At 34.5% G+C, this 25565-nt stretch overlaps 1 protein-coding gene across 1 annotated transcript in view; it reads right to left on the reverse strand.

Annotated features, from left to right (window-relative positions):
• Window positions 1-363: 363 nt before the first annotated feature.
• The window catches only part of LOC116768173 (hormone receptor 4), a 29144-nt gene continuing 3942 nt past the window's right edge, over window positions 364-25565 (reverse strand). The window contains 9 exon segments of the mRNA XM_032658848.2: window positions 364-4733; window positions 4835-4950; window positions 7155-7347; window positions 8012-8407; window positions 8484-8701; window positions 8778-9773; window positions 9776-9874; window positions 13991-14095; window positions 18613-18866. Of these exon segments, the coding sequence (XP_032514739.2) occupies window positions 4653-4733; window positions 4835-4950; window positions 7155-7347; window positions 8012-8407; window positions 8484-8701; window positions 8778-9773; window positions 9776-9874; window positions 13991-14095; window positions 18613-18628 (2220 nt within the window). The 5' untranslated portion in view covers window positions 18629-18866 and the 3' untranslated portion in view covers window positions 364-4652.

The raw sequence follows: 25565 nt of genomic DNA on the forward strand, positions 1-25565 counted from the left end.
TAATTTGAAATATCATGATCATTTTATTACCTCCATACAATTTAGTTACCAATTTTGAAGACGAGAAGTCGAATTATGAAGGCTTCAGTTTTAGTAAGCTTAGGAGTTGTGGACCTCCAACCGTATTACTGTTTTTTCAGTCAGCGTTGCGTATACTAAGCGAAATATGGGATACTCAGGGTGGGATTCTAAGCAAAATATCAGTTTCTATTATTATGTTTTACCATCGTTACACGGTAAACGATTTAAAATAAAATGAGACAAGTACCAATCGTCTTAAAATGACAACCTCAACTGTTATATGTAGAATATGTGCGATTCGATGTCAAGATGTCTACGAACTAAAATAAAAAATAATAGACGTAATATTTCACATACATTTTATTTTCTTAAGTTATTAACCATTGATTTCCAAGAGTACAACTAAAAAACAAATTAAAGTACAAACACGTTATGCATCGCTAACTAAACACAACTGTAGGTAACTTCTCTTGGCAAACCAGTTCATATATTGACTAACACCCGGCGCACCACTCGAACGAGTAAATTGATACAAACGTCAACAATCATTGTATCCTAACTTGGTCAAATGTAACAACAGCCAACGTCCGTCGATCAACACAGCAATCACACTATCTGATTGACTACGTGTTATAGAAACTAATCGTATCTTATAATATGCTAGTCCTGAAAGTAAGTCTTGGTATTGAGCGAACCCAACTATTTATAATACATATATGAAATGCAGCACACTCAATCACTCTGAAATCTATCTATATATATATATATATTGGAATTGAGGCACTTTGTATGAGACTGCGTGGTTATGTGGCGTGTTTTATTCACTATAAACTTATAAAAATACAAATTTCAGTAAAAGCGACACGTGTTTGTGAATCGATTGATGTTTTATAACTTTCTGTGTGTATTAGAACATTATTTTAGTGAAAATAAAATATAAATTATCATTATCAAATATAAATGATACATGTAGTATATATAAAGTATCAATTTTATATACATGAAATACCAAATATTTATCTGTGACATGTAATTACGTACAACAAACACTCATCAACGTTTCCAAATATATATTCTCTTAAGGATGTACACACGTATTATTTGTTACTAATTATAACGTCCATTACACAGTTCACCCTCCTTTTAACCAAAGTACATGGAACTACTTTTTATACAACATAATACACATCTTATGCTAACAATAAGAATGTGAAAATATGTCTCACAATATCTTAGATATCGTCGTAGGGACTGTAAAGAAAGTGTGAAATGCATTAAGTTCTTGTTACACACTAACAAATATATTAAGATCATATAATATTATTAATATTATTATTATTATTACATATCAGTCAAAATATTACCGCGATGCCAAGCCGACTTCAGCTTCACTTGCATCATTGAATATTTTTTGAATGTGTATTTAGTATTTTAATATAATCAGTTCTTTAGATATAAAATAATATTATATTATCCTTAACAAGTAATTCAAAAGTCGTCTTGAATCTTATATTCGCGGCAGCAAGAACGTTTAGAACGACATTAATTATTATATTAAAAAATCAGTATAAGCATAAACAATTTTGCATCAATGCAATCATGAATCAGTTATCAGATAATATCAAAGGTTTAACGTTCAATTCAAAAGAAAAAATCCACAAGTTAACCAGTCCTGAAACAAGAGTAACCTTAGGGAATGGCTATTTTTAACTTTTTTTTTTTATATACAAGTATATGAAGCCTCTGTGGGCTTTAGTGTACTAGTCTAATTAGGTACTCGCCAGTAATGCGCCAATTCGATCGTTACTAACAACACTTCTTTGTACAACGCCAATAACATCTTACAAACTATTTCTCCTTTGATACTCTGCCGTTAATTTTCATCTTAACAATACGCTATGCTAATAACAAAATAAGTGTCATATTATTTACATTACTGTTAAAACATTATTAGAACGATGCACGAATCGCGTTTGTAATCACTTACGACTTCTGTTTACGATTAAAAATCTATAAAGGCATCTTTACCTCAGACTTTAGATTTAACACCCTCGTTAAGATGGTGTTTATATCAACTAATACATTATAATTTAAGTTAGATAAATCAATAAATAAATATATGTATAACCAATTGTCAATAACTACAGTAGCGAATGGGGCGATCGCGCTTTCAAAACTTATCTACTAGAACATTAAAACATAGTGCTGATTGTATCGTGAGACGCTTCAAACCAATTAAACTATCACTGTTCAATTATCACAATTAACTAATAATTTCAAGAATGTCAATTAAATTAATAAAAAATACATACAACAAAACTATTTTAATATCTATTTAGGCATTTGATGGCAGTGTTGTAACTGGTTGTTTCTTTTCCCAACTAATTACAATGTACAAAACGCTTTACGCTATTACTTATCTAATGGTAACACAATGAGGAACCGACGTATGTCGCTCATTCAGGTAACAGGATTTTTCTACAATAGTCCTATTTCTTAGTATGGACATCGTTTCTGATAAGAATCAGCCGTCGCGAGAACTATCGGAGCTTACAAAGCAATCATTAAATCACGACGTTTCTCATACGCAGTTGTATATTTCGGTAAACTTAGATAATACGATATTATGAAAAATATTCATGTATCACAAGCTACCCTTCCGATATATTTTAAGTCACTGGAAAAACATTAAGTAGTAATCATTAATTAGTGGTTGAAATGTTTTTTTTTTTTAATTTTTTTGTTTACAGAAATAACCATCTCTGATCTAGGCTTGTATATTTATTAAACTAGAACCTAAGTCCTTAAAATGAACTTTTTGGTTGTAATTACTTAAACTTTTAAAGTAACGGTATGTCGCACCTACACTAATGGTAACTGTTCACCGTTGCTGGAACGTTTATTACATAACATTAACGAGTAAAGGCTTATATAAACATCTCAGATTTCTACCTCATAACAAAATTTTCCGATATGAAAATACCAAAATTCATTGAATTTAAAAACTATAAGTTATAATTTATTCAAAAGAACTACACCTACCGTTTCTTTAACGTAGTGATAAAAATTTTGCTTCGCTTGTAAAATCTAGTCACATATAATACGACGACTATCTAATTGAACGGAAAATAAAGTTAGTACGGCAGTGATTGTTGACAGTGACGGTAGAAAATCTAAGTCTTTATTTAATACTAAATTAAGCTACGTTTGCAGCTAAAAGATGGTTAAATGATTTTATGTGATTTTCAATGACGATGTTAATGATATAGTTTGGTCTAGACTGTGGAAGTCAACGATAAGTGAAATATATATAAACGTTAGACATATGTTATAAAGATAAATAAATTGGTTCAAGAATCGATATGGTAAATACGATTTTAATAACAAGTCTTTATATTTGTGGCACGCTGTTTTGTTAAGGTCACCCGAGTTCCCCGAGCTCCCCGTTCGGATCCAGTTGGATACGTGCGGTTTTTAATGTCAATAAATCACTTTCATCCCTGAGTAATACGATAGGTTCGAAATCAAAATGACCACGCAGTCTTCCAATCAACAAAATTGCATAAAAACATAAATTTGACATATATATTGTTTTTTAAATAGTGCCTTTTGGTATGATAATGTAGACGGTTGATGAAAATTAATGATATTGAGCATAAATTACACTTGAACACAATAAAGGAAGCTAGGTATGTGATGCGTAAATAATTGGAGCACTGCCAGTCGTGGCGCGCTTCAATAACTTACAACCAACAAACCGACGTTTTGTTGACGTGGTCACTTATAACTATTTAGACCAGAGTAAAGTAAATTTAGAATAATATGTGCACAGTATTGTGCAATATTGGCAGTAAAATGCATAAGTTGTGACTACAGAAACAGCGCTGCGGCGCTACGTGTTAGCGTAAAAAACAGTACAGTATACAAGCAGTCTTGGTAAACACTGAGAGTAGGTACTTAGTGCTACTTATAATAAGTCATATAAAATTAAAAAGAAAGTTCACGATAATTCACACCCAGCGATAAATCTACCGGTTTTATTATTTTTTTTTTTAACACTATACGATATAAAATGCAAACTAAAACAGCAATATTACATTTACAAGAAACAATTCTGTCTATAAACAACGCTTAATTAATTTTGTATAAACTAATTATATTCTATATTTACATAAATAATATATTATGCGATTCTCCGATTGACGAATTTAAATATTAACATTATTATATATTTTACTCTATTTAACACTAAGTAGTGTACACTACCACGTATAAAACACGCATCCAAGTCCCTGGTACTTAAATAAAAGCATTTTATAATCATAAATCAGTCTGTCGTTTGGGACGTTTTAATTCCTCTACTAAACAATAAGCCATAACACACATCTACAAAGGTACACTCGCACTTCGGTCACTTAAGTAATCCGCGAACTGTTTGAGTCCACTCCCCGCGAGATGGCTCTGTTTGTTCGTGATCAATCATTCATTCAGTTATTGTCGATGTCCGGCGTACAATCCTACGATGAACACAGATGTGGTGGAGGTCATACTATGATGACGGTGAGGCGAGGGTCTGGCTGGTTTCGGGGCTTCTCGTACATCGAGAACTACACGCCCTGCTGTGCCATATACTATCTGATCTCGGCCGAGTTCAACACGAACGGTACGTAGAACATCTTACTCTCGAGTAACAGATTCGCTGCTGCTTGAATCTGAAAGGCAAAGAGGAACCTTAATACATTATAACTATGATCATGGAAATGGAAAAACTATTTATTAATAGAAATTAAGTCGTGTTAAAGTGAGTTCTTACCTCAGGTATCCGAGCGAACAACTCTTGCAGTCTTCCGGGATGGTGGGGTGCGGCGTGTTCCAAGTAACTACGTAGAACCTGCACGTACCTATCTTGAATACTTTCTAGCTCGACTTCTGGAAGTAATAAAATAATTTCCATTGAAAAATTATATAAAAAAAATATGTTTAGTTCTTCTATTGCATACTAGATGGCGTTGTAAGGCCACTTTCCAGCAATGCCACTGAGCGCGCGTTGCGGCGGTGACGTCACCCGCTCAGTAGGTCACTCCGATAGCGGGGCAACGACCGCGGCTAGCCGTTGACCTCCGCTCGAGCGAGCTCGCGTCCTCAAGCATTATTGCCGTCTCGCTCGCACGCGACGAACGATACTGTACGCGTTACGTGTAAGTATTTATTCTGTTACATGTATCTGTTCTTGGCAATATATCCTAGTATTTTATAATTACCGAACTTAATATCGTGAACCAGCTTCATTACTTATAACGTTACCGTCGTATCGCCAGAGATAGTCTTCCGTTGGATGCCTATATATAATAGTCTATATTAATAATTTATTAAAATAACTCAACGTTATGTAAGAACGAGCGAAACTAGTCATCTAGTAAGCCTCGTCTTTTCGCCGCAAGCGCGCGGCAAAAGAGAAAGTTAGCTTCCGCTTGGCTTTTCGCTGAGAGTGAAATGCTGTCCCGTTCGAAGTGACGTAACGCTGTTACTGTATTGTGCTGCTCTCCGTTACGCCTACAAATCTACTATTAACCACGCACTTTGTTCTTTTAAACACTCCACGGTCCGTGGCTTTGTTGTCGTTTGTGTTTCTTCGAGCGGTTCAACCGAAAATAATATTGCGGTTTTGACAATTGTTTGAAACAAAATTTTTATTAGTGAACTTTTTATTACTCCTTATTCTTTTATATTCCTATACTTTTTAATTTTTATTGTTTCGATGCCGTCCTATATTTGATGAAATTAAATTATATATGAGTCAATTCCTAAACCAAAAGTTAACTAGCGCTGGTATCTTCCAACACACACACACACACACACACACACACACAAACACAGCCGTACGCAACACACTCAAATCCGACCACGGAACCGTTGCGCAAGCGCTTTCCATTTCAATGCAGCGATCTCTCACAGCTATCTCACTCGTCTTTACAACTTTTGATCTCATATTAACATCAATTATAACATATTTTATAGTTTTATACTTATAGAGAACTATCGTCACTAGCCCGCCGCTACAACAATGTATTTACTGACGCATCCAAGTTTCATAAATATCGTATTATAATGCGAAGTGAAAATTATTTTCAAACGTTATGCGTGCACGACCTAGTTAAAGTATCGATAACGCAGATGTCATTTTTCCTGCACTAGTTCCACGTCTGACGCACTCGCAAAGCATATTTTCCAGTTATTTTAAACGCAACGCTGTATCTAGGTACAAGGATCGTTTTGTTACGATCATTATGTTTTTATATAAAGCTAAGAAATAAATGTTCCGTATATTTATGGTTAGATTTTATTTGTTATTCATCCGCATGTCCGGTACGTAACGTACGTAACGTAAGCGGGAATATATGATATATTCAAATTTTAACAAGCAAGATGTCATCTCTAATCAATTTCACAAGTCTCTGCAAGTGGGTTATATGTACCATAAATCATAATAACATTAACTGACGTTCAACGCAAGAGACAGAGTTATAAATGAATTAAATGTATATATTTATATTTATATATTTATATTTATATATTTATATATATATATAAATATATACATTTAATTATATATTATATATATTATTATATTATATTCTCATTTTTGTTTCACCTCATATACATTTATATATTGAATACGTATAATTAATTATAACGGTTTGCATTATGCAAGACTTTTTGACTAATATGCGGAAACAATTTTTTTTATATATATTTTTATAAATCAAAGCCTAAAAACAAAAGTACACTGAAAATATATGAAGGAGTCAGGTCGACAACCAGGGTTATATAATTATATATCGTGACCTAGATGCGGTGTGGAGCGATGCACCCTCGTCTATAAGTGGATTTCAAACGTGTCGTCAAGCGAAATCAATCGATCTCAACGTATCTATAATTCTATAATATATTATGAAACAGCTGAACAATAGAGTGAAAGGGTTTTTCTATAGCATTTCTTTAGTGCAATCTTAATAAGTTTCTGTTCTGGATTTATACGTGTTCGATGGTCTGCTTGTGCTACCCGCAAGTCCCTCGGCATCCGTTTTGTATTATAATATACTGAATACAATCTTGATCATCGATTTTCGTACCTTGATTGAGAAGTATGTATACTTTCAAGCAGACATACTCTTCCATCCTGAGCTGTATTCTGCGGAACACGCAGGTTATCTGGGTCATTTTCTCCACCACCAGCCCCACGTCCAGTCGAAGCTGCTCCAACGTGATGGGTCTACCCATGAGCGATGTCAAGCAACTCTGCAGCGTCCTCAGGTTTGCGTTCACCTGTCACAAATACATAATTCTGATGTCATTTCGATTTATACAAATAAAATCGCTTACAATTCTAAATTAACATTATGTATGAACTCCTTTTGAAATAAATTATTTAGGTTTATGAAGACATTTTTGAATATAAATCGATATTAACGTAATAATGTAATTTATATTCGTTAACGGGGAAATGCACTAGACAATGAAAAAACATTTTACGCAACTGCCGGCATCATGGATTAGCTTAGGTAATGCTACGCATAATTTAAAAGAAAATTAATTATTAATTTATTTTTTATTATAAATTTTATAGTGATAAATCATTTTAAGTTTATCATTAGAGCGCAGGGAACATAGAGCGGATAGTGTAAAGTTATTGCTCTCGGTTTCAGTATAGCTACATTAATATTAATTCTGTGCGCTAGGTAATAGAAACCATTGCATTTTACGATTCTAATAGCTAGCTGTGTAATGCAAACGTCCGAGTGCAGTTTGAGGTGACTTTCTATTGGTTGCGCAACGATGCAGATCACGTAACTGCGCTCGCGCATGCGGCGGAAGTCTCTGGAGCGAATGTGATCATTTGAGTACCTATAATTTAGGGCCGGCTAGCCATAATCTAGGTTGGTATGAAGTACCGAATAGCGGTGAAAGTTGATATTAATAATTTATTTACCTCTTGCATGAAATCGTGCTCGTGGTCTGACGAGGGCGGCGCGTGGGCAAGTTTTCCGTGCATTGCCTGATACGCTGCCGTCGTCAACACTGATATCTCGTGCCATTTCTCCATTAAGAGTTTCGAATGTATCTCCATCGGTATTTCCATGATGAAAGGTAACTTTTTCGTCCATGCGACCATTTTATGGACAATTGAGTCGCCTATTTTACATAGTTTATCGCCGATTTCGGAAGTGTCGTGGAGTAAGTCAGGCAAATGTCGGACGGTTGCAATGTCTTCCATGGCATCGCAGTCGATTAGAGCTCGGATCATATGTAACGCCCGCTCTAAAGGTACTGCACGATCTCGCGATGATGATACAGCACTTTCTAATCTCGCTCTTAAATGTACAACCTAAAAAATAACGTCGTATTACTATATTACCAACTAAGAGAGTGAATGTATCGTAATTAAAATTATGTATATTTACCTCGCTGGGATTTGTTAGGGCAGTCTTCAATATAGTGCCGTTAACTAGGTGGGGTGGGAGAGGAGGCACTGGTTCTTTAGGCTTTTCTGGTGGCGACGCTCGGCTCGTAGTTGTCGCAGCTTTTGTATTTGCTTTCTTATGCTTCTTATATTTGACCTTATATAGGTTATAGACGGCACCGCTGTTACGTCCTCCCGGCATACGATCTTCTCTTACAGCTGTCGGAGCAAAAAAATCGTAAAACCATAAGTCATACCTGATTACAAATATATACAATTTGAAAGCATTACTTACCTTGTAATACCATTCCTTGTTCTATACACTTTTTAAATCGACAGTACTGACATCTGTTGCGTTGAGCTTTCGTGATTTCACAGCCACCATCAGCTACGCACGTGTAAACCCGCCGATTCTGCACAGTTCTTTTAAAGAACCCCTTACAACCTTCACATGTTATAATTCCGTAGTGTAAACCTGTCGCTTTGTCTTCACAAATCATACATATCATAGGTTGTTCATCTTCATCCCTTTCAGTTTCAGGGGCATAAGTTCTAAGCTCTGGCCTCGGCACTAAAGAGCTCGCACTTGGGACGCCGGTTATTCCTGAAACGCTTCCCGCTGCTGCGCTTAAATTTAGCGCATGAATTTGTTGATGAGCTGGCAGCTGTGATACATCACCTGCCCATAATAATTCCATATTTAAGGGTGGTCCCTTTGGCCGTCTTAATTCACCACCAAGGTTTAACAGCAATCTTGCAGCGGATTCTTCACTGCACGTCGTGGGGTCTGGTGTAGGTGGAGTGGCCGTGTGAGAGGCACTTGCTGCTGGTTCATTACCGGCCGTTGGAGCTGGTAATGTCCAAAACATTGTTCTTACTCCACCCGATTCACCCATAATGACAGCTGGGGCTCCTCGCCACTGGTTTGAGCCTCGCATGCCTGCCTTTTGTTCCAGCGGTTGTGGGGGAAAATGACCGCCAATGAGTTCTGGCTTGACACCATTGATACATGCCGCTTGTGGCCAATGTCCCGGTGAAAGAGCTGGATGAGAACTTTGTTGAGGTTGTGCAATAGCACGAGGCCGGTAAGGGTGTGGCTCTGGTGGCGTAGCTTCGAGCTTAACGGAGGAGAGCTGCGGCGAAGGCGTCGATTCATGTTTATTAACAGTAGAGTTTTCTGATTTGACAGAAGACGTTCCTTCGAATTTGATGACTGAATACGGTGGTGCTGAACGGATTACGGTGGGATGGCATGAAGGCGAAGGTGAGGGTGAGCCGCCGCCGTCGAAACTGGCGGCGGATGAGGCGGCGTACTGCACCCCGCCTCGGCCATGCGCGGTGATGGCGGCCCCGGGTCTGGCGAAGACGTACTGGTGTCGGCTGCCGATTCGCCTGTGAAACACACAAAAACACGTTTATTAGCAGTGGTACCCTTCCGCCTTCTCGCAAAAGAATAGGCGGGATTTTAATAAGTCACAAATAGAAACTAGGTGAAATGTCAACGACCGAGCAGCGTGGTCGCAGTTAGAAGTGCGGGGTGCGGCGCAGGGACGCGACACTGCACTTCCCGCCACCGCCGACTAGATTAGCCGGTTGCGTCACAATGTGAGCGCGGCCCCGACCACATAGAAAAGTTATTTAATTCACGGAAGTAAATGATTTTATAAGAACCTTTTACAACTAAGACGATCACTCTGTTGCAATGCCGTGTCCTATTATGAAATAAATATGTTATGTATTATATTAATGAAAACGAATGGAAAATGTAGGAAGTGTAGTCACACGTAGTAAAGTGAACGCGAGATGCAGCGCTGCGATCGAGGAGAAAGTGAAAGCAGCGCGAGCGCAGATGCGGCGCCCGGAAGCGTTGTGCAGCGCGCTACAACATTACAAAGGACTCTAGCAACTAGTTACACGTACTTAAATATGTAGCTCTAGGCTATAAACGAATTTTCCTTTAATTACTATAGTTTGAAATTTTTATTTGCAAGCCAAAGGATTTTTTAAGCCACACTTTAAGTGTAGGATTAAAGATCGTATGCAATCGAACTCAATCTTCACGATAACAATTATTTTCACTTTATCAAATTTAAAAGTTTTCCAAAAATTATATAATATGTTAATGAAATACTTCACTTTACCGCAATATAAGAAATTATACCGACTTTTTATTACTAAATCCATATGTGTAGGTTACCCGCTTCAATGTCGATTTAGCCCAAATCACTAGGTCCATTGAACTTAAAACTTTTGACTGCATAACTTGCACACGAGCTTCGACAGATTTTAATAACGTTAGATACTCGCGAACCGATCAACGACAAATATATGGGGATCGTTATTTGGAATTGTTTTCGCGGTTTTGTTTACGCGGGGAAAAGTGACGAAGAAAGTTTTCCACTAGTCGGCGGGCGGCTGGCGGTAGGCACGCGCAGTGAGCCCGACCTACCGCACGAGCGGCAGCGCGGGCCGCTCCCCGCACCTTTCCCGGTCCCTCCCTCCAGCACTATTAGGTCACTCAGACGGCCGTGCGTGCGAACTGCAGCCGCACAATGACTTGCAACGCGTGCACCGCTCTCGCTTCGAGGACGATCTCTATTTCACTCAGCGTCCTTTACCACATCACTGGTGGGGACTGATCTTTCTAGCCGCGTGATGCAATCCACTGAGGTCCTAGACTAGTTTCTTAGATAAGTCCCAATTGAATGCGGCTCATTAAGTTGATTGATCGCCACGGTGTTTATATAAATTAAATGCGATTTGAGATTCGTGTAAATATTTCAGTATTGCGGTTCTGTATTAGATTGTTTGAAAGTTTGTTAGATTGTTGGGAAAATTCTTTTCATGTAAATGTTCCGGAAATGAGTTTCAACAAGGAAGTTCCTGACGTAACATGCCGTTCTTTCAACAGAGGTTCATTTTCGATCGGTGCAAGCGAAGGTCGGATGCGGTCACTGACCGAGAAAAACTGGGTCAACCCCTACTTTGTTTCCAACCCACTTGCCACCCGAGGCGCCGCAACGCCACGTGTCAATGCGCCGGCCCTCGGCTATTATTAAACGTATCCTTTAATTATCTGTATACTGTATAGATCAAATTATCTTTATTCTATACCCGACAGCGTAATGCGGCTTAAAAACATTATTTGCTCCTTGAGATAGGAGCATGTAATATCAGTTTTATTATTAAATATAAACGCTACCCATAAAGTGTTCATTAAATAATTGAATATTCACATTATTAAAAAAAAATCTATCTAAATTAACTGTTAAACTGCTTTACAGTCATGAAAAAATACCATTAGGTCAAGACGTTATAGAAGATTATCAGCGTGACTTTATTGGAAATTCAAACAAAATTTATATACAAAAATTATTTGTTTCCTATGAAACACGGGGAGTGGTGAATTTCAATAGTTGTAATCTTTCGAATGCATGCATGATTCATGACAGCGCACTGTACTGCACACCTCCACTCCGCGTCACACCCCCCGACGAGACTACACGTCATGAAAACGTTATCAACGTATACGCAAAACGTCCATAAAAAAAATAACGTGATTTGTACAATATTGCAATAGTGTTTATGATTTCTCTTTTAGTTCACTTTAGAGTTTATTTAACTATTTTATGTAAATATCTTTAACCAAGCCCTTAAAAATTTCTTAGGTTGACCGGTTGCAGAAATAATTAAAATGTTGTGTTTATGATACTTAAACAGAATTCTAAAAGTCAACAATTTTTTTAATTTTTTATAAGCAAAATACGACGAATCGAAAGCCTAGACAGTTTTTGGAGAGAATATGATTTGTTCTTTTTATTACCATAAAGTATTTTTTTTTTCCGCACTCTTCAAGATCATCCTAGTAATTCATTGAAGATATCCTATAATCTCTTTAGAATACACCTATTTAAACAGTGTTCGCAACCAAGACGATGTAATTATCGAACGATCCTTTGCTCTCCAAAACGATTTCTAGATTATTATCAATATTTTAAAAGCGTGAATGCAATTTTTCCTACCCACCATAAAAAGAAATTAATAAACAATATATTCATATATACTATGTAGTTTTCAATAGTGGATCAATATATTTAAAAGACAATGTAACCCTTAAAGCCTAGCTGATTGAAATCGTTACTCAGTGATAAAAATGTATTTCGTTTCACTATTTTTATCACTGAAAATTATTAATAATAAGATTAGTTCATAAACATAACCGCTATATTTAAAAACTCTAGTTAATATAATAATATAGAGGAATCCTTGAACCATTCTTTGTTAATGGATTTGTAAAAGAGAGATAAAAATGTATGTATTAACTATTTTTGTAAACCCATCTATGTTTTATTTATAGCACTACAAAGAGAGCTTACAAGTCAAACATAATCTAATATTTGACACTGTCAAAAACAGCTCTATAATATTATTTTGTCTTTATAAGAAATAATATTAAAAATGTACACGAATTTAAATTTCTAAAATAATGTTTAATCAGTCCGTAAGTAATAATTTAAATACAAAATATTTATGAAAAATACGATGGCTATTTTTATAAAAGAAATCGCTATTAAAACTTTCAACTGTCGTTAAGATAATCATCGTCCAAAGAAAGATTAAAAAGGCTCAAAAAGGCGCAGCTTACCAAATTAGAAGTATTTAAAAAACATGCACAAGTTGAAAGCGCCAAGATTTATATTATACGTTATTTCGAATGTAGATTTTGTATGTGAAATAATTTTGTTATAATTATAATTACAGCTATAAATAAAGCATGGCATTGGACTTGTCTAACCGGTATTTAATTTGGAGATTCGAGTGAAAGTGTATACTCTGTGGATTGTTTTTCACGTTTGATTACGAAACTTTCGACGGATGACGTCGTTTCAAAACGATTTTTTTTATATATATATATATTGCGTAATATTTTGATGTAAAAAAATAAATAAATACCCGCGCATTCCGATGGCAATATTAGTTTTATTGTAATTAAAAGTGATAAACTTATTTTATGTTCTATTGTAAAGGTAATCAATCTAGCGGCCTCTGCTTAATTTTCAATAAATGTTTTTTTTTTCCTAAGAATATATTCTGTAAGGGTGCTTGCTCTATTAAAAAATATTTACCAGATGTCCTTCATGGTGTTTTTGGAGAACAAAATAATATTTTAAAAGAAAACTCATCTCTCTCTAACCGAAACAGAATTACCGGGAACGAGTCGAATTCACTATCGCATTCGAAAGTGACAAGCGTTCCGTGAGTTGAGTTTCAAAGGCTGACTCGGTCGGAATAATAATTTACCGCTCATGACCTTACTCCTTACTGCCATGGTATATTATAACGATTTACTATTCAGATTTATTTGCCCTGCAGCATTACTAGTTATTTCCGTGTTTGGACATGAGTTATTATCAGATTCATTTGTTATAAATGTTGTTGATGAGTTTTTTGTTAACAATTAAGCTATTTTCTTATATATTTGTTCGGTTATGAGTATTTATTACTCACCATCACTGCTACATCGGGAGTCAACTTTCCGCCTCTTCAGTTTGAGGTCTTGGAACAGACTCATGTTGTCGAGGTCACACGGGCCGCGGCTGAGTGTCATTATTCCTGCGGACAAACAAATAATATATTAATAAAACATTAAAAATATCTATTTATTTATTGTAAACTTCTGGCATCGTTAGTTACGGTTGATTCACTTGTGATTGTAATAATATTATGCGGGTTATCATAATTCGTGAAAAATTATGATTTACTCACTGCATTCCGGGGACATGTCGGCCTGTGATACGTAAAATGGACCCTTCATTTCTGATGATCTGTCGTACTTTTTCTACACCACAAAAAATTATATTCAATGTATATTCAATCCTTTTATCAATTTATTACCAAATTTAATATTTGAAAAATTTATATTCACTGGTATGTTTCCTAGTAGCATTATAAATAGTATATCAATAGGTCCGACCGCTACGTACACTATCCGCGTAACTATAGAACTCATCTCGTGAAAGCATGTTTTATTCCTTTCATGCAATTGTATACGTAATTTTATGACATTGATAATTGAAATCTGCTGGACCATGAATACGTGCGTCCGTTGAAATATTTACTCATAAGTTATGACATGTGCCGCGTGAGAAATGTGTTTCTGTGACGTACACATACGTAAAAGTTACGTATTTTGATATGAGAATTGAGAATGGTCGTGGCCAATTAGTTCATGAACACAGACTAATTATATGGCTAGGATTGTTGCCAAAGGGCCGTATTTGAATTCAGATCTAAGAATAAATATATTATTAAGATTCACTATCAAAAGCAATTTTGATTATACAAATATACTATAAATATCAGAAATAGTTTAATAACATAATAATGTTTACGAAATCTTTTATATATTTTTTTTTTACGGAATTGCGTCGTTGCATTTGCGTCGTAAAAAGAACGACTGCTTCAATTCAAAAAACAATGTATTAATTGGTAGAAATGAAAATTTTAATTACCAAATAACTAAATAATATTATCACGTTTCTTGACATAGCGTAAATTGTTTAAAGTTATCGAAATTATTATGGAAATAAAGTTTATTTTCTGGACGGACCTAAATGAAGCAGCTTGTTCGTGTAAGAGATTTATGCGTGATTTTTTTTCCTATCAACAGTTCTTATATTTGTTCTGATATGACGTTTGTGTCGACAAAGATTATTTTTTAATGTACAAACGTCATCAGCTGTAGGTTTCCGTCATAGCGGCCAATGCACAAAGCTCCCTGACCTTGGTTGTTCTGTTGTCTTATATTGTAGTTGTGAACTTGAGACGTTTATAAATGTATGTCGTGCGGCGAATTAAAACGTTACACTTTATTTATGATGTGCTAAATGTTTTGAAAGTTTGTATCACCGAATAAACAAATGCCAAGTGAATTTTAACAGTTCATTATGTATTTAAATTGTTGCAAATTAAAAAGGTATCAATCTGAGACTACTAAAAAGTTTTTATATGTGAGTTTTAATGAAAAATTACAAAATCTAATAGATCAAATGGTCAGTTGACACGGTTGAGTGTCCATAATATAATGTTGACTCTTTATTGTGTATAATATTTTTTAAAACAATAGGAATCGACGTAAAATGACGCAGAATATTTTATCGAGTGCAATAAAAATATTACGTGTATTTGATAAGGAATTAGTTTATTTCAAAAGCAACTACATACACGTGGCCAAAACTAAAATACATATATATTTTTATTAAACACTCCGAATATTCAACCTTTAAATAAAACAGAGCATTAAGTGTCAGCTATAACAAATATAATTTTACAGAAATGTATAAACAAAAGTGCATCGCTCTATAATCCTATTCAGTTCTGGCAAACATTTTAAATTAACGCGTCAAAGACCTTGATAATGGTAACAAAATGTCAATGAAAATAAATAATTCGCGGGTCCGTATTTCACACGTTAATATTTAGAGGTCATAAAGCATCCGACTTCCTTAATCTTCTTGATGCGATACACAAAACTATTAGAATTTATCTAGCATTCTTATTCAAAATATAATTTGTTATTCCTTCTATTTCCTTGTAAATTTAAATGTGAACACTGCATGGTAATCAATAATTAAGAAACTTAATCTTTTCGTATTGTTTAATTTAAAATACAAAACTTTTGATCTGTAATTAACCTCGACAATGACAATAAATACAAGGATAAGGGGTGCGTGTTTGAACTTGGAACAAGTACAGGTTCTGCGAGGTGACACATAACACGGAAGGCTGTATACATTTTGTGATAATAATAAATGTATTATACTGATAGTGTTATTAAATTAATTGTGTGAAATAATATATTTAGTATGTGTTTAAATTCCATATATATTTTGAGACGAGGTAACATTCAGTACTTTCGATTCTCAAGTAAACGTGTTGAAGCGGAAAATGTGTGTAGCTGTCCTTTGACATGGTCACTGGCTTATCGCTCAGCGGATAACCGTTTCCCTCCTGTGCTCACTAACATGTTGGCTGACTGTGCTTTAGAACATTGATAGATAATTTGACATTGTAATGTATTATAGAAATAACTTCCGTTATATCACACACAAAGCGTGTTAACTCGTATGATATACACAAAAATTTGCTATTATGATTAATTATATTTTATTTTGTTATGATATAATTCACTTAATGATCGAACGCTGGTAGAATAAGTTATTAACACAGATCAGGAAGTGTTCAATGTTCCGTGACAAATTCGGTTTCGTTGCGAGGTCGACCGTCTGCCATCTTAGCACATGTGAAAATGAACTCATATAAGCGTTCCGATTATTTCTAATAATAAAATATTTATTGATATAAATTTTTTTATTTCATAAATTTTGTCTGTGGTACTTATATTGTCGGAAAATCAAAATGACAGCTTCTGTCAGTGTGACACGCTATTTTATAGTATAGATTAAATAAAAAATGGTTTTGTTATTAGAGATCTTAAACTATTGTAGGCACATAGCTTGATGATAATAAAAACAAATGCCTTGTTGAATCACTAACAACTATAGTTTTATGACATTGTGTTCATGACTTCATAGAATCGTTATTGGATAGGGCTTCCTTAATGTAGAGGTTGATTTAGATGTCAAATAACATTTTAAATTTCTGAGGATTCTTTGAAACTTAATTATTGTATAAAATAAAGCGAAATGTTTGAAAAAATATATGTGATTTTTATAATGTGTTTGTTTATCAGCAGGTATTTTGACTGCTGTGATTCAGCCTTCGGTTATACGCCTTGACATTCAACCGGCACGACTGAGCCGTTCCTTTTAAAAACCGTATTCACTTCCGATCTATTCACTTCCTTTTTATATATTATACGTTGATAAAGATTGTTAAGGTGTTTAAAAAACTTGAGATTATACTCTTCCGGATTTTTCATATATGATAGTTTATCAAACCGTCAGTATTAGTATTGAATGTTTAAAAATCAATACGACAACGAATATCTTTTAAAAATATTCGTCTTGTCATCCATATAAAAAATAAGATTAGTCGCTGTGGAGATAAACAATCGCTTTACAGATTAAAAATATGCGCAGCTATCTATTATTATTTGAATACAACGCCTCCCACTACAATGTTATGAAAGGAAGCAATGACATTCAGTACCTTTTCGCTTTCACCGCATTGGAAAGTGAGTGTAAAAAACGTTTTTTGGCAACGTCAAAATGGCGCGGGTACATCGACCCGAGTCATAGACCATAAACAAAGGGCAACTGAACACGAAAGTAAAAGTGCCCGTCATAGACTAATAATAATTCCAATGAAAGATTTATAGCACATCGTTATAATACTTTCATATTGCACACGTGGTAATTGTTTTGATCTAAATGGTTCGCTGCGTTTTAAAATTAACATTTAAATATTTTTATGTATTGTGCTTTATATTTGATGTTTATTTTTTTTAATATAAATTATGCTGTGGATACTGCAAATTAAGCTGCGGCTGCACAGACCTGAAGTCACGATTATGATTCACGAGACGATTTGGGAATGTCATGGTTAACACCGAACGGTACTGGCTTTTGTTTTGCAATGTATGCGGGCTTTATATTGAAATTATTTCAGAATAGATACGTTTGCACAATAAGACATTGAGAATATTGCACAATATAAGACATCATAGCTAACAAAAAAGTTATTTACATTTTTTTGAAGTAATTTATAGTTTTTTTTTTCTCAAAACACTTATAAACTTCCGGATATTTATTTTGAATTTTTTTGGCTACAATCAAAAAGGTTTTTTTTTGAGAAAAATAAATTTTTTGAGTGTAATATTTAAAAACCAGTCAGAATAATAAAAAAAGTATTCATTCAATTCGCCGAGAACAAGAAAATAAAAATAATAATTTCATTCTCATTGAATTGTAAGAAAAAATTAAAAAGAGGCATATTTGCATTATAAGGATATAACAAGATTTGCGCCAGCGTTGTAGCGCGTAGCTAATTGCTACGACGGGCTCTACGTTGATCACATTATTTGTGAGAAACGTATTGTTGGAATATTGTTATATTATTTTTATAAGTTTTTTTTATATGAATATTTTTACGTGGATATGTATATTTACCCATTGTGGATGTCATCGTCTGTAGCTGTAGTGCGTGTGCGGAGGCGTCCAGCGCCTCTGGTCCCAGCCTGTCGCTGGCCGACAGCTTGCCTACCACAACAGCCCGCACATCACCATAAAGTTCCACGGTTTTATAGAAAAATCACCGAAACACTATTTCAATTTACGTCTCCGAAAATTTTTCGTAACACAGACTCTCAGCATAGTTTTGGGTACCACCAGTCAGGTTCAGCATGCAAAGTACAGCGCACTCCCTGCGGAAAGGATGAAACGTACACATAAGGATCGCGCGGCCGGAGCTCGGTGTATCGTCGCGGCTGGCGCGGTCTCCGAACCTCTAGATTCGGCAAAATCACGATAACGACTGAACGCGAATGTCGTCATGCCGAAATTCGAAACACTTTCACCTAAATATTCCGCCTCCGTTTCGGCAGACGCGGGCGACGCTCTCGGCGCTCACGCACACACACCCGTCACTGTCAGCGCTCAATTACGTACATTGTAAAAAATTGCGTCAGTGTATTTCGTTGCCGACCTTACTTTAGTAACGTACACCGCCGAAATATAGTCATCTCTGTCTTATACTCATTGACTGTTACGTGGTTTGTTTTTTTGTTTCATTTTTTTTATCTGACAGCTCGGTTCGAGGACACGCGTGTGAGTGTGCGGATTTCGATAGCGGGGTCGATGAACCGCCGAAAGGGATTTTGTTAAAAGCAGCGAAGTCAGTGTTAGGATGGGTTGCAGTAATGGCTCTGGGTAGCGCGGTTGCGTGTGTGGCCCGATGGAGGGGAACTAGTCATCGCGGGCGCAAAACTGGGTCAGCCACATGCGCACGCGCAGTTCTTCATGACCGCGCAACAACTGCTATATACTAGTATATTAGAGCGTGATTTGCTAAATGAACTTTATGACACTAGGTTGAAACTATTAAGACTCAGTACAATCAAGTTGTTAAAAAATATTCAATTATTTTATTTTTTATTTTATACACAAATTGATATTGTAGTCATTTATAATATATGTTATTTATTATGTACACGCCGGTAGATAAGCGACCCGACAATTTTTTTTTGTCTAAAAGGTTAGCCGGGCCGATGGCACAATTCGGTGTTGGATTACATTAAAACAGAGTTCATTCGCATCGGCCTCTATTCGTGAAAATCTAGATTACTGATTCATTGTGTTAACAAAGAACAGTCAATATTCAACAGGTGTAGAAAGGAGGGCTTTTGTGTTTGAATTTATTTTTATTGTTATTTACTAAAAAAGAAATACGCTACTGGTGTTCGCTGAAATAATGATGAACATCAAAAGTAAATTTAATATAAGATGAATAAATAACAAGTCCGCAAATGGCGAGGTGAAGTCTCGAGCGCAGTCAGGTAGGAAGATATATTTAGCCAGGAGCGTTCCAATGAAACTGGGTTAACTATTCAACAACACGAAAACATACGTATTGGCCAACATGTCCCGTTTGAGAAAGTGAACCTGTGTAACCCCTTTCCAAAATATTGTCAGCAGGAAACGGTTCCCTTTTAATGTGTCATCTTGAACATCCGCGTTCATAATTCAAATATATTTTTACATCGCTGCCTCAATAAGTTCAATGTTTTTTTGATCGCCTTCTGGTTATTGTTTGATAACACATTGAGTGATCCAAATTGTTTTTATGAAATAAACTCTGACATGAAGATTTTTTTTATTAATAAAAAGTTTTCCGTATCACTATATCTGTATCTTCGCTAAAATAATATGTTACAGACACATTTTTATTAAAATAACTTTGACTTAAAAGAACATAAGTATTCGTAAATCCTTTTATACATTTTCTATTCATTAAAACAGTATTAAATCGATATAAATAAATATAATAAATAACTGATATGGTTTTGTTGCTGGGCAAAACGCACATGTCCCATAATATGTTATCATCGGTCACATCGATTGCTCGATAAGGGTTCAATAAACTAAAATAAATAGAAATTAATTTTTTCCCCAATTTGTTTATCGCTACAGTACTAAAGAAAATTTCACTCGATTCTGTCAGAGTATTCAGTCGGTTGAATGACCTCACATTGAAATTGATTACTAACAAATACCCAAAAAATAGGTGCGTTGTCTGATAAAACACTACGTTTGACGTGAATTGAATTGATGGGATTATAAATCTTTTGTTTTATTCAAATAAATAGCCGAAAGTTACATAGAATATATACATTTCTAGAAATTAAACACCGAAGTTGGATTGTCACTGACTTAAGATAATATTATATATGTTTTGTGTGTATTATTAGACTGTCACAATTAATAGCAGTAAAAATAAACTAGTGTTTACACTTATACTTTCATAGAGATTTTCCGTTGTCACGACTCTTGCCCCTGGTGATAATCCGAATTCGACGATAAAGATGTTAATGACCTTACAAATTATAAATTTTTGAGTAAGAAAATGTAAACAGATTATTCTATGATTTTTCACTCATAGACCATATATATTAGTAATTTATTTGCAAGATTTACAGTCTTAAAAAATGTTTTTTGCAGACCCAATCGTTAGCAGAGTATTCAATAAGTGGAACATATTTACACTGTTTAAGTTAATTTTGTAACTAATTCAAAACGCTATCTAAAGGGAGCGGTGAGTTAACCTATTGTGTCACTTGGAAAGTTGAAGAATGACCAATCAGATACAACAATAAACAATAGTTAGATGTCAATGACATACATCAGTCGGTATTGTGATCTAAGTCGTCACCAGTCCATTAACCAAAAATTTATGTTCATTAAATTAAATCAAAGAATCATTGATATCGTTACGATAGTTCATGAGATGCGCTTAGAAATAACAAGGCCGAGTCATTGAGATTCAAAATATAACCTTATGATTCATTATATTCTCAAAAATTGCATATTGTTTTTTTTTTAATAATTTTCCCTATTTTACTGATGAAAATATTACATACTGGATATATATATGTATGTTATATGTGACTACATGTTCAAGTCTACACGACACATGTTTCGTTATATAACACCCAACCGATGCGGCGGAGTGCGGTCCGCGTCATTCGCCTAGTTTCACAATGCTCATCTACCACAGCTTGTTTTCACTTTTTGGCTGTCAAGAACGTTGAACGACAAACAAACTCACATTTTATCCGCTACTCGCTTACAATGTGAGGACGTAAGGACAGCCGTCCGTCGGTGTATTATGATATCTATTCCATTGTTTTACAGTTCAAATTCTATTAACATCTATTTCTAAACTACAACTCCACTTGTGGATATGCCATCCATAGTTACAATCGGTCTAGAAGGCTGTCTATTCGCAAATGTTTTGATGCAAATTGAACCGTATTCAACTACAATAGTGATGGAATTAAATATTCAACATATTGTGTTAATGCTGTTATCATATACCAAGCGGTTGTAGAAACGCCGAGGCTGGTCATTGACCCTTTTTTGGCATATACGTTAACGAAACAAAAGACTATTTCAGAGACATTAGAACCAACCTTGGACTGATGTTGTTGCATATTGCAATTCAAGGGATGAAATGAAATATTTTATATTTTAATTAGAGACTCAATAAAATATTTAAAGCGTGTAAACTAAAAATATCTATTATATATCGAAACATCATTATTTTACTTTTTATTTAAGTGTAACCGTCATAAATTAGTCAAATTTAAAATATTACAGCTGCCAATCTAGTAGGATTAATGAGGAGGCACTTAATCTGTCCAACTCGTGAAAACTAAGGCATTGTTATGGCTTAAAATTGCTTACTTGTTAAAATCGCTATTGCAAAGCTAACATTGCCTCTCACTGCCGCACGTAACATATAGTTACGCAAAACCTTCTTTACCGTTGTTTATTTAGGACAAATTTATTAAGATGTTTTAATTTAGCGGCATTAGTTATTGAGTTGTGAGAAATGAAAGGCTACTAATATCTGTCTTCATGTAAAACCTGCTAATGAATAGCTTAGTTCATAAGCTTTTGGCCGATAGATACAATTCAGTTTACTTTTGCAATGCCAGCAGTGCTGACAATTAATTGATTAGCGTTCAAATAAATCAATTTAATTTCATAATAATCTTTTAATTTATTACATTTATATACATTCGGTGCTTTCATTTAAAATGTACAGACAACTTTAAATGCGCTATACGAAAAGTTACAAACTAATATGAGACCTCAAAATTAAAAACTTTCGCCAGAGGGCGTTGAATCCTTGCGTAAGAGTGGCAATGTCACAGTTATGTAAATGTCGACTTTTGACAACAAAATTAAAAAAAATTATCCTATTTCTTTACGTATCAGCTATAATTATAGTGACTCTTAATAACATTTTTTTGACATGATATTAAAAAAAAAAAACTAACTAATAAAGGGCTAATATTGAAACCGATGTTTATATTGGAATTATATTGAATAAAATATGTCCTGTCATATACATGCCATAATTAGTGGTATGTAAATGAAAGAAATATACGCTAATTCGGTCAGTCAGTCAACGTTTGCACGCGAAGGAAACGGGTCACGTTAAAATAATTATTTGCGTTAAAACATCGACTAACGAGCGTGAGGCGAATATAAAGACGTTATTTTTGCAATATACCAGAAAGCATACGTTTCATAATTATATACGTATTATGTAAATATATGCACAAACTTTAATAAAGTATATAACTTTCTCCAATAATGTTTATGAAAAATAATTACTTCTTTAAGCTCTTATAAGAAAGTTACCATTGGAAGATTCCCTTTTAGCACATGATCCGGAGAAACGCTAATAAAATTTCATGTACTAGCAATATATTACTGAATTGAGGTAAATGAAAGAAGTGTTAAATTCCTTTCTATTAACAGGCGAGAAAATCACGCGATATAGTTACAGTAACATAGTAAAGTAAAATTGAGGAAAACGCTTTCCGGGGTTAACGACCGCGTTGCGTAAAGCATTCGGTGGCGAAACATATGTATGTGCCGCTACCTCCGTTTGAGTTGGTGGTTCAGGTATGACTAATATTTTTTTATAGTCTCTGTTTATACCAATATGAAAAGAAAGAAATAATTTAAAAATGGAATTATATCTCTTAAACTATTTGAAGGAAATCAATGCTTCTGTTTTAAAGTAATATGACGTGTTTGATTTCGTCGCTCTGGATTTCTGATTAAATTTCTTATTTTATATTTTTATAATAATATATTAATTGAAAAGTGATAAATTAAAAAGAAATTTGTAAAGTTTGAAAGATGTTAAGGTGACAAATAGACTGTAATTGAGCCCACATACATTCACTCTTAATTTCGATAAAAATATTTTGAATGTTATAAAATTTACACTTTATATCATACATTGGAAAACAGCCAACGCATTCATCGGAATCAACAAATAAACACTTCAAAGTGCAAAATTAAACGCAAATGACGAAACCAAGTTTAATTCCTAGGTCAAGGTTCGGCTCCTCGAAATGGGAAAATTGCTACATATCGGCGACCTTAACTTGTGCCGGTGTCGCAATAATCTTGAATTCAACTATAGGAAATATTCTGAACACGTTTTGTATAGCGCCATGTATTATCTTACTTAATAGTGGCAAAGGCGAAACTGAAACCTGACTGTTACGTAGAAGCCAGCTGCTTATCTTGTTTGTTGCCATTCCTGAAGCTTAATACGAAATTATGAAAAAAAAAAATTGTTGATAAAAGCTCTTGTGATTCGCTAGTTTCTAATATAAATAAGATAACAATATTTTTACGAAATGCTTGAAGAAAATGGAAAGTTATGTTATACAACGTCCACCTGACAACCGTGAAAGGCACGCGCTTTAATGTCAGACGTCGTGGTCAAGGTTTTAGTTTTGACTTCTTGCCTCACGAGAGCTTGTTTTTGTTACAAGAATAACTACAGTGAATTTTGTTATCTAGAACCCGGTTTTCCTTACACTCTGCTTCCTTTAATATATATTTTTTTTATTAAATAATTTTGTCTGAAATTCATATTGAAAGCGCGAAAGCTCAGAAATATACATTATCGTACGTATTACGCATAAAATGTAAAAAATTAAGGAAAGTGGCGTGTCACTGAAAGAAAAGTACATTAAGTGTAACGCCGCAGTAATGATAAAAAGCTTTGAATGGAAAGCGAAAGTAACGACGGTCAGGCTGCGCAGGCGCAGGTGAGCGAACGAGACAGAGAATGAAGCGGTATTCTGTGTAGCGTTACGGTACCGCTTGTACACTCAGGTTGATTCTATATTCTATGACGCTTAAAACATCGCAAAAAAGAACATTCAACATTCAATTTCACGAATCGAACGGTTATATTAATTAAAAGATAGTATGTATTAAAATTTACATTGCATATTTTTAACATGTGCCATCGTTTTATTACTTTCTTATCGTTTTGTTTGAATTAATATTATAATTAAATGTTATATTTGATATAAATTACCTAATGGTCATAATTATATTTATAATTATATTAGCTTTTGTGTTTTATTAACAATCAAGCGGTTTTTTTTAATCTATATGACTTACACATTCATTAAATTTCATGACAAACATTGTAATAACTGTCATGCATACATTATAGAGTAAATAAAATTCTTAGTGCATTCCATGAAAAGCGACAGTAAATCAAAATGGTTACAAGTGGGTTTCAAGATTGCTGTTTACGATAAATTAGACGGGATTTATATTATTAATTTAACTCAGTTAAAATATGGTACACTTAAAATAAATATTATTAGAAAAACTTTTTGATTTAATAAAGGATATATTCAAATATATTCCGACCCTATTGAACAAGACATAGACATATATTTAGTATTTGATTGTAGGTGCGTTTGGATAGTAATAGCAGTACCTATTGTTGCGAAAAACATCGATACTAGATACATCACTAGCGGTCAGGCACCATAGAACTCTACTTTCTCTTT

The sequence above is a fragment of the Danaus plexippus genome (genome assembly GCF_018135715.1).
Source record: "Danaus plexippus chromosome 3 unlocalized genomic scaffold, MEX_DaPlex mxdp_34, whole genome shotgun sequence".
Classification (NCBI taxonomy): domain Eukaryota; kingdom Metazoa; phylum Arthropoda; class Insecta; order Lepidoptera; family Nymphalidae; genus Danaus; species Danaus plexippus.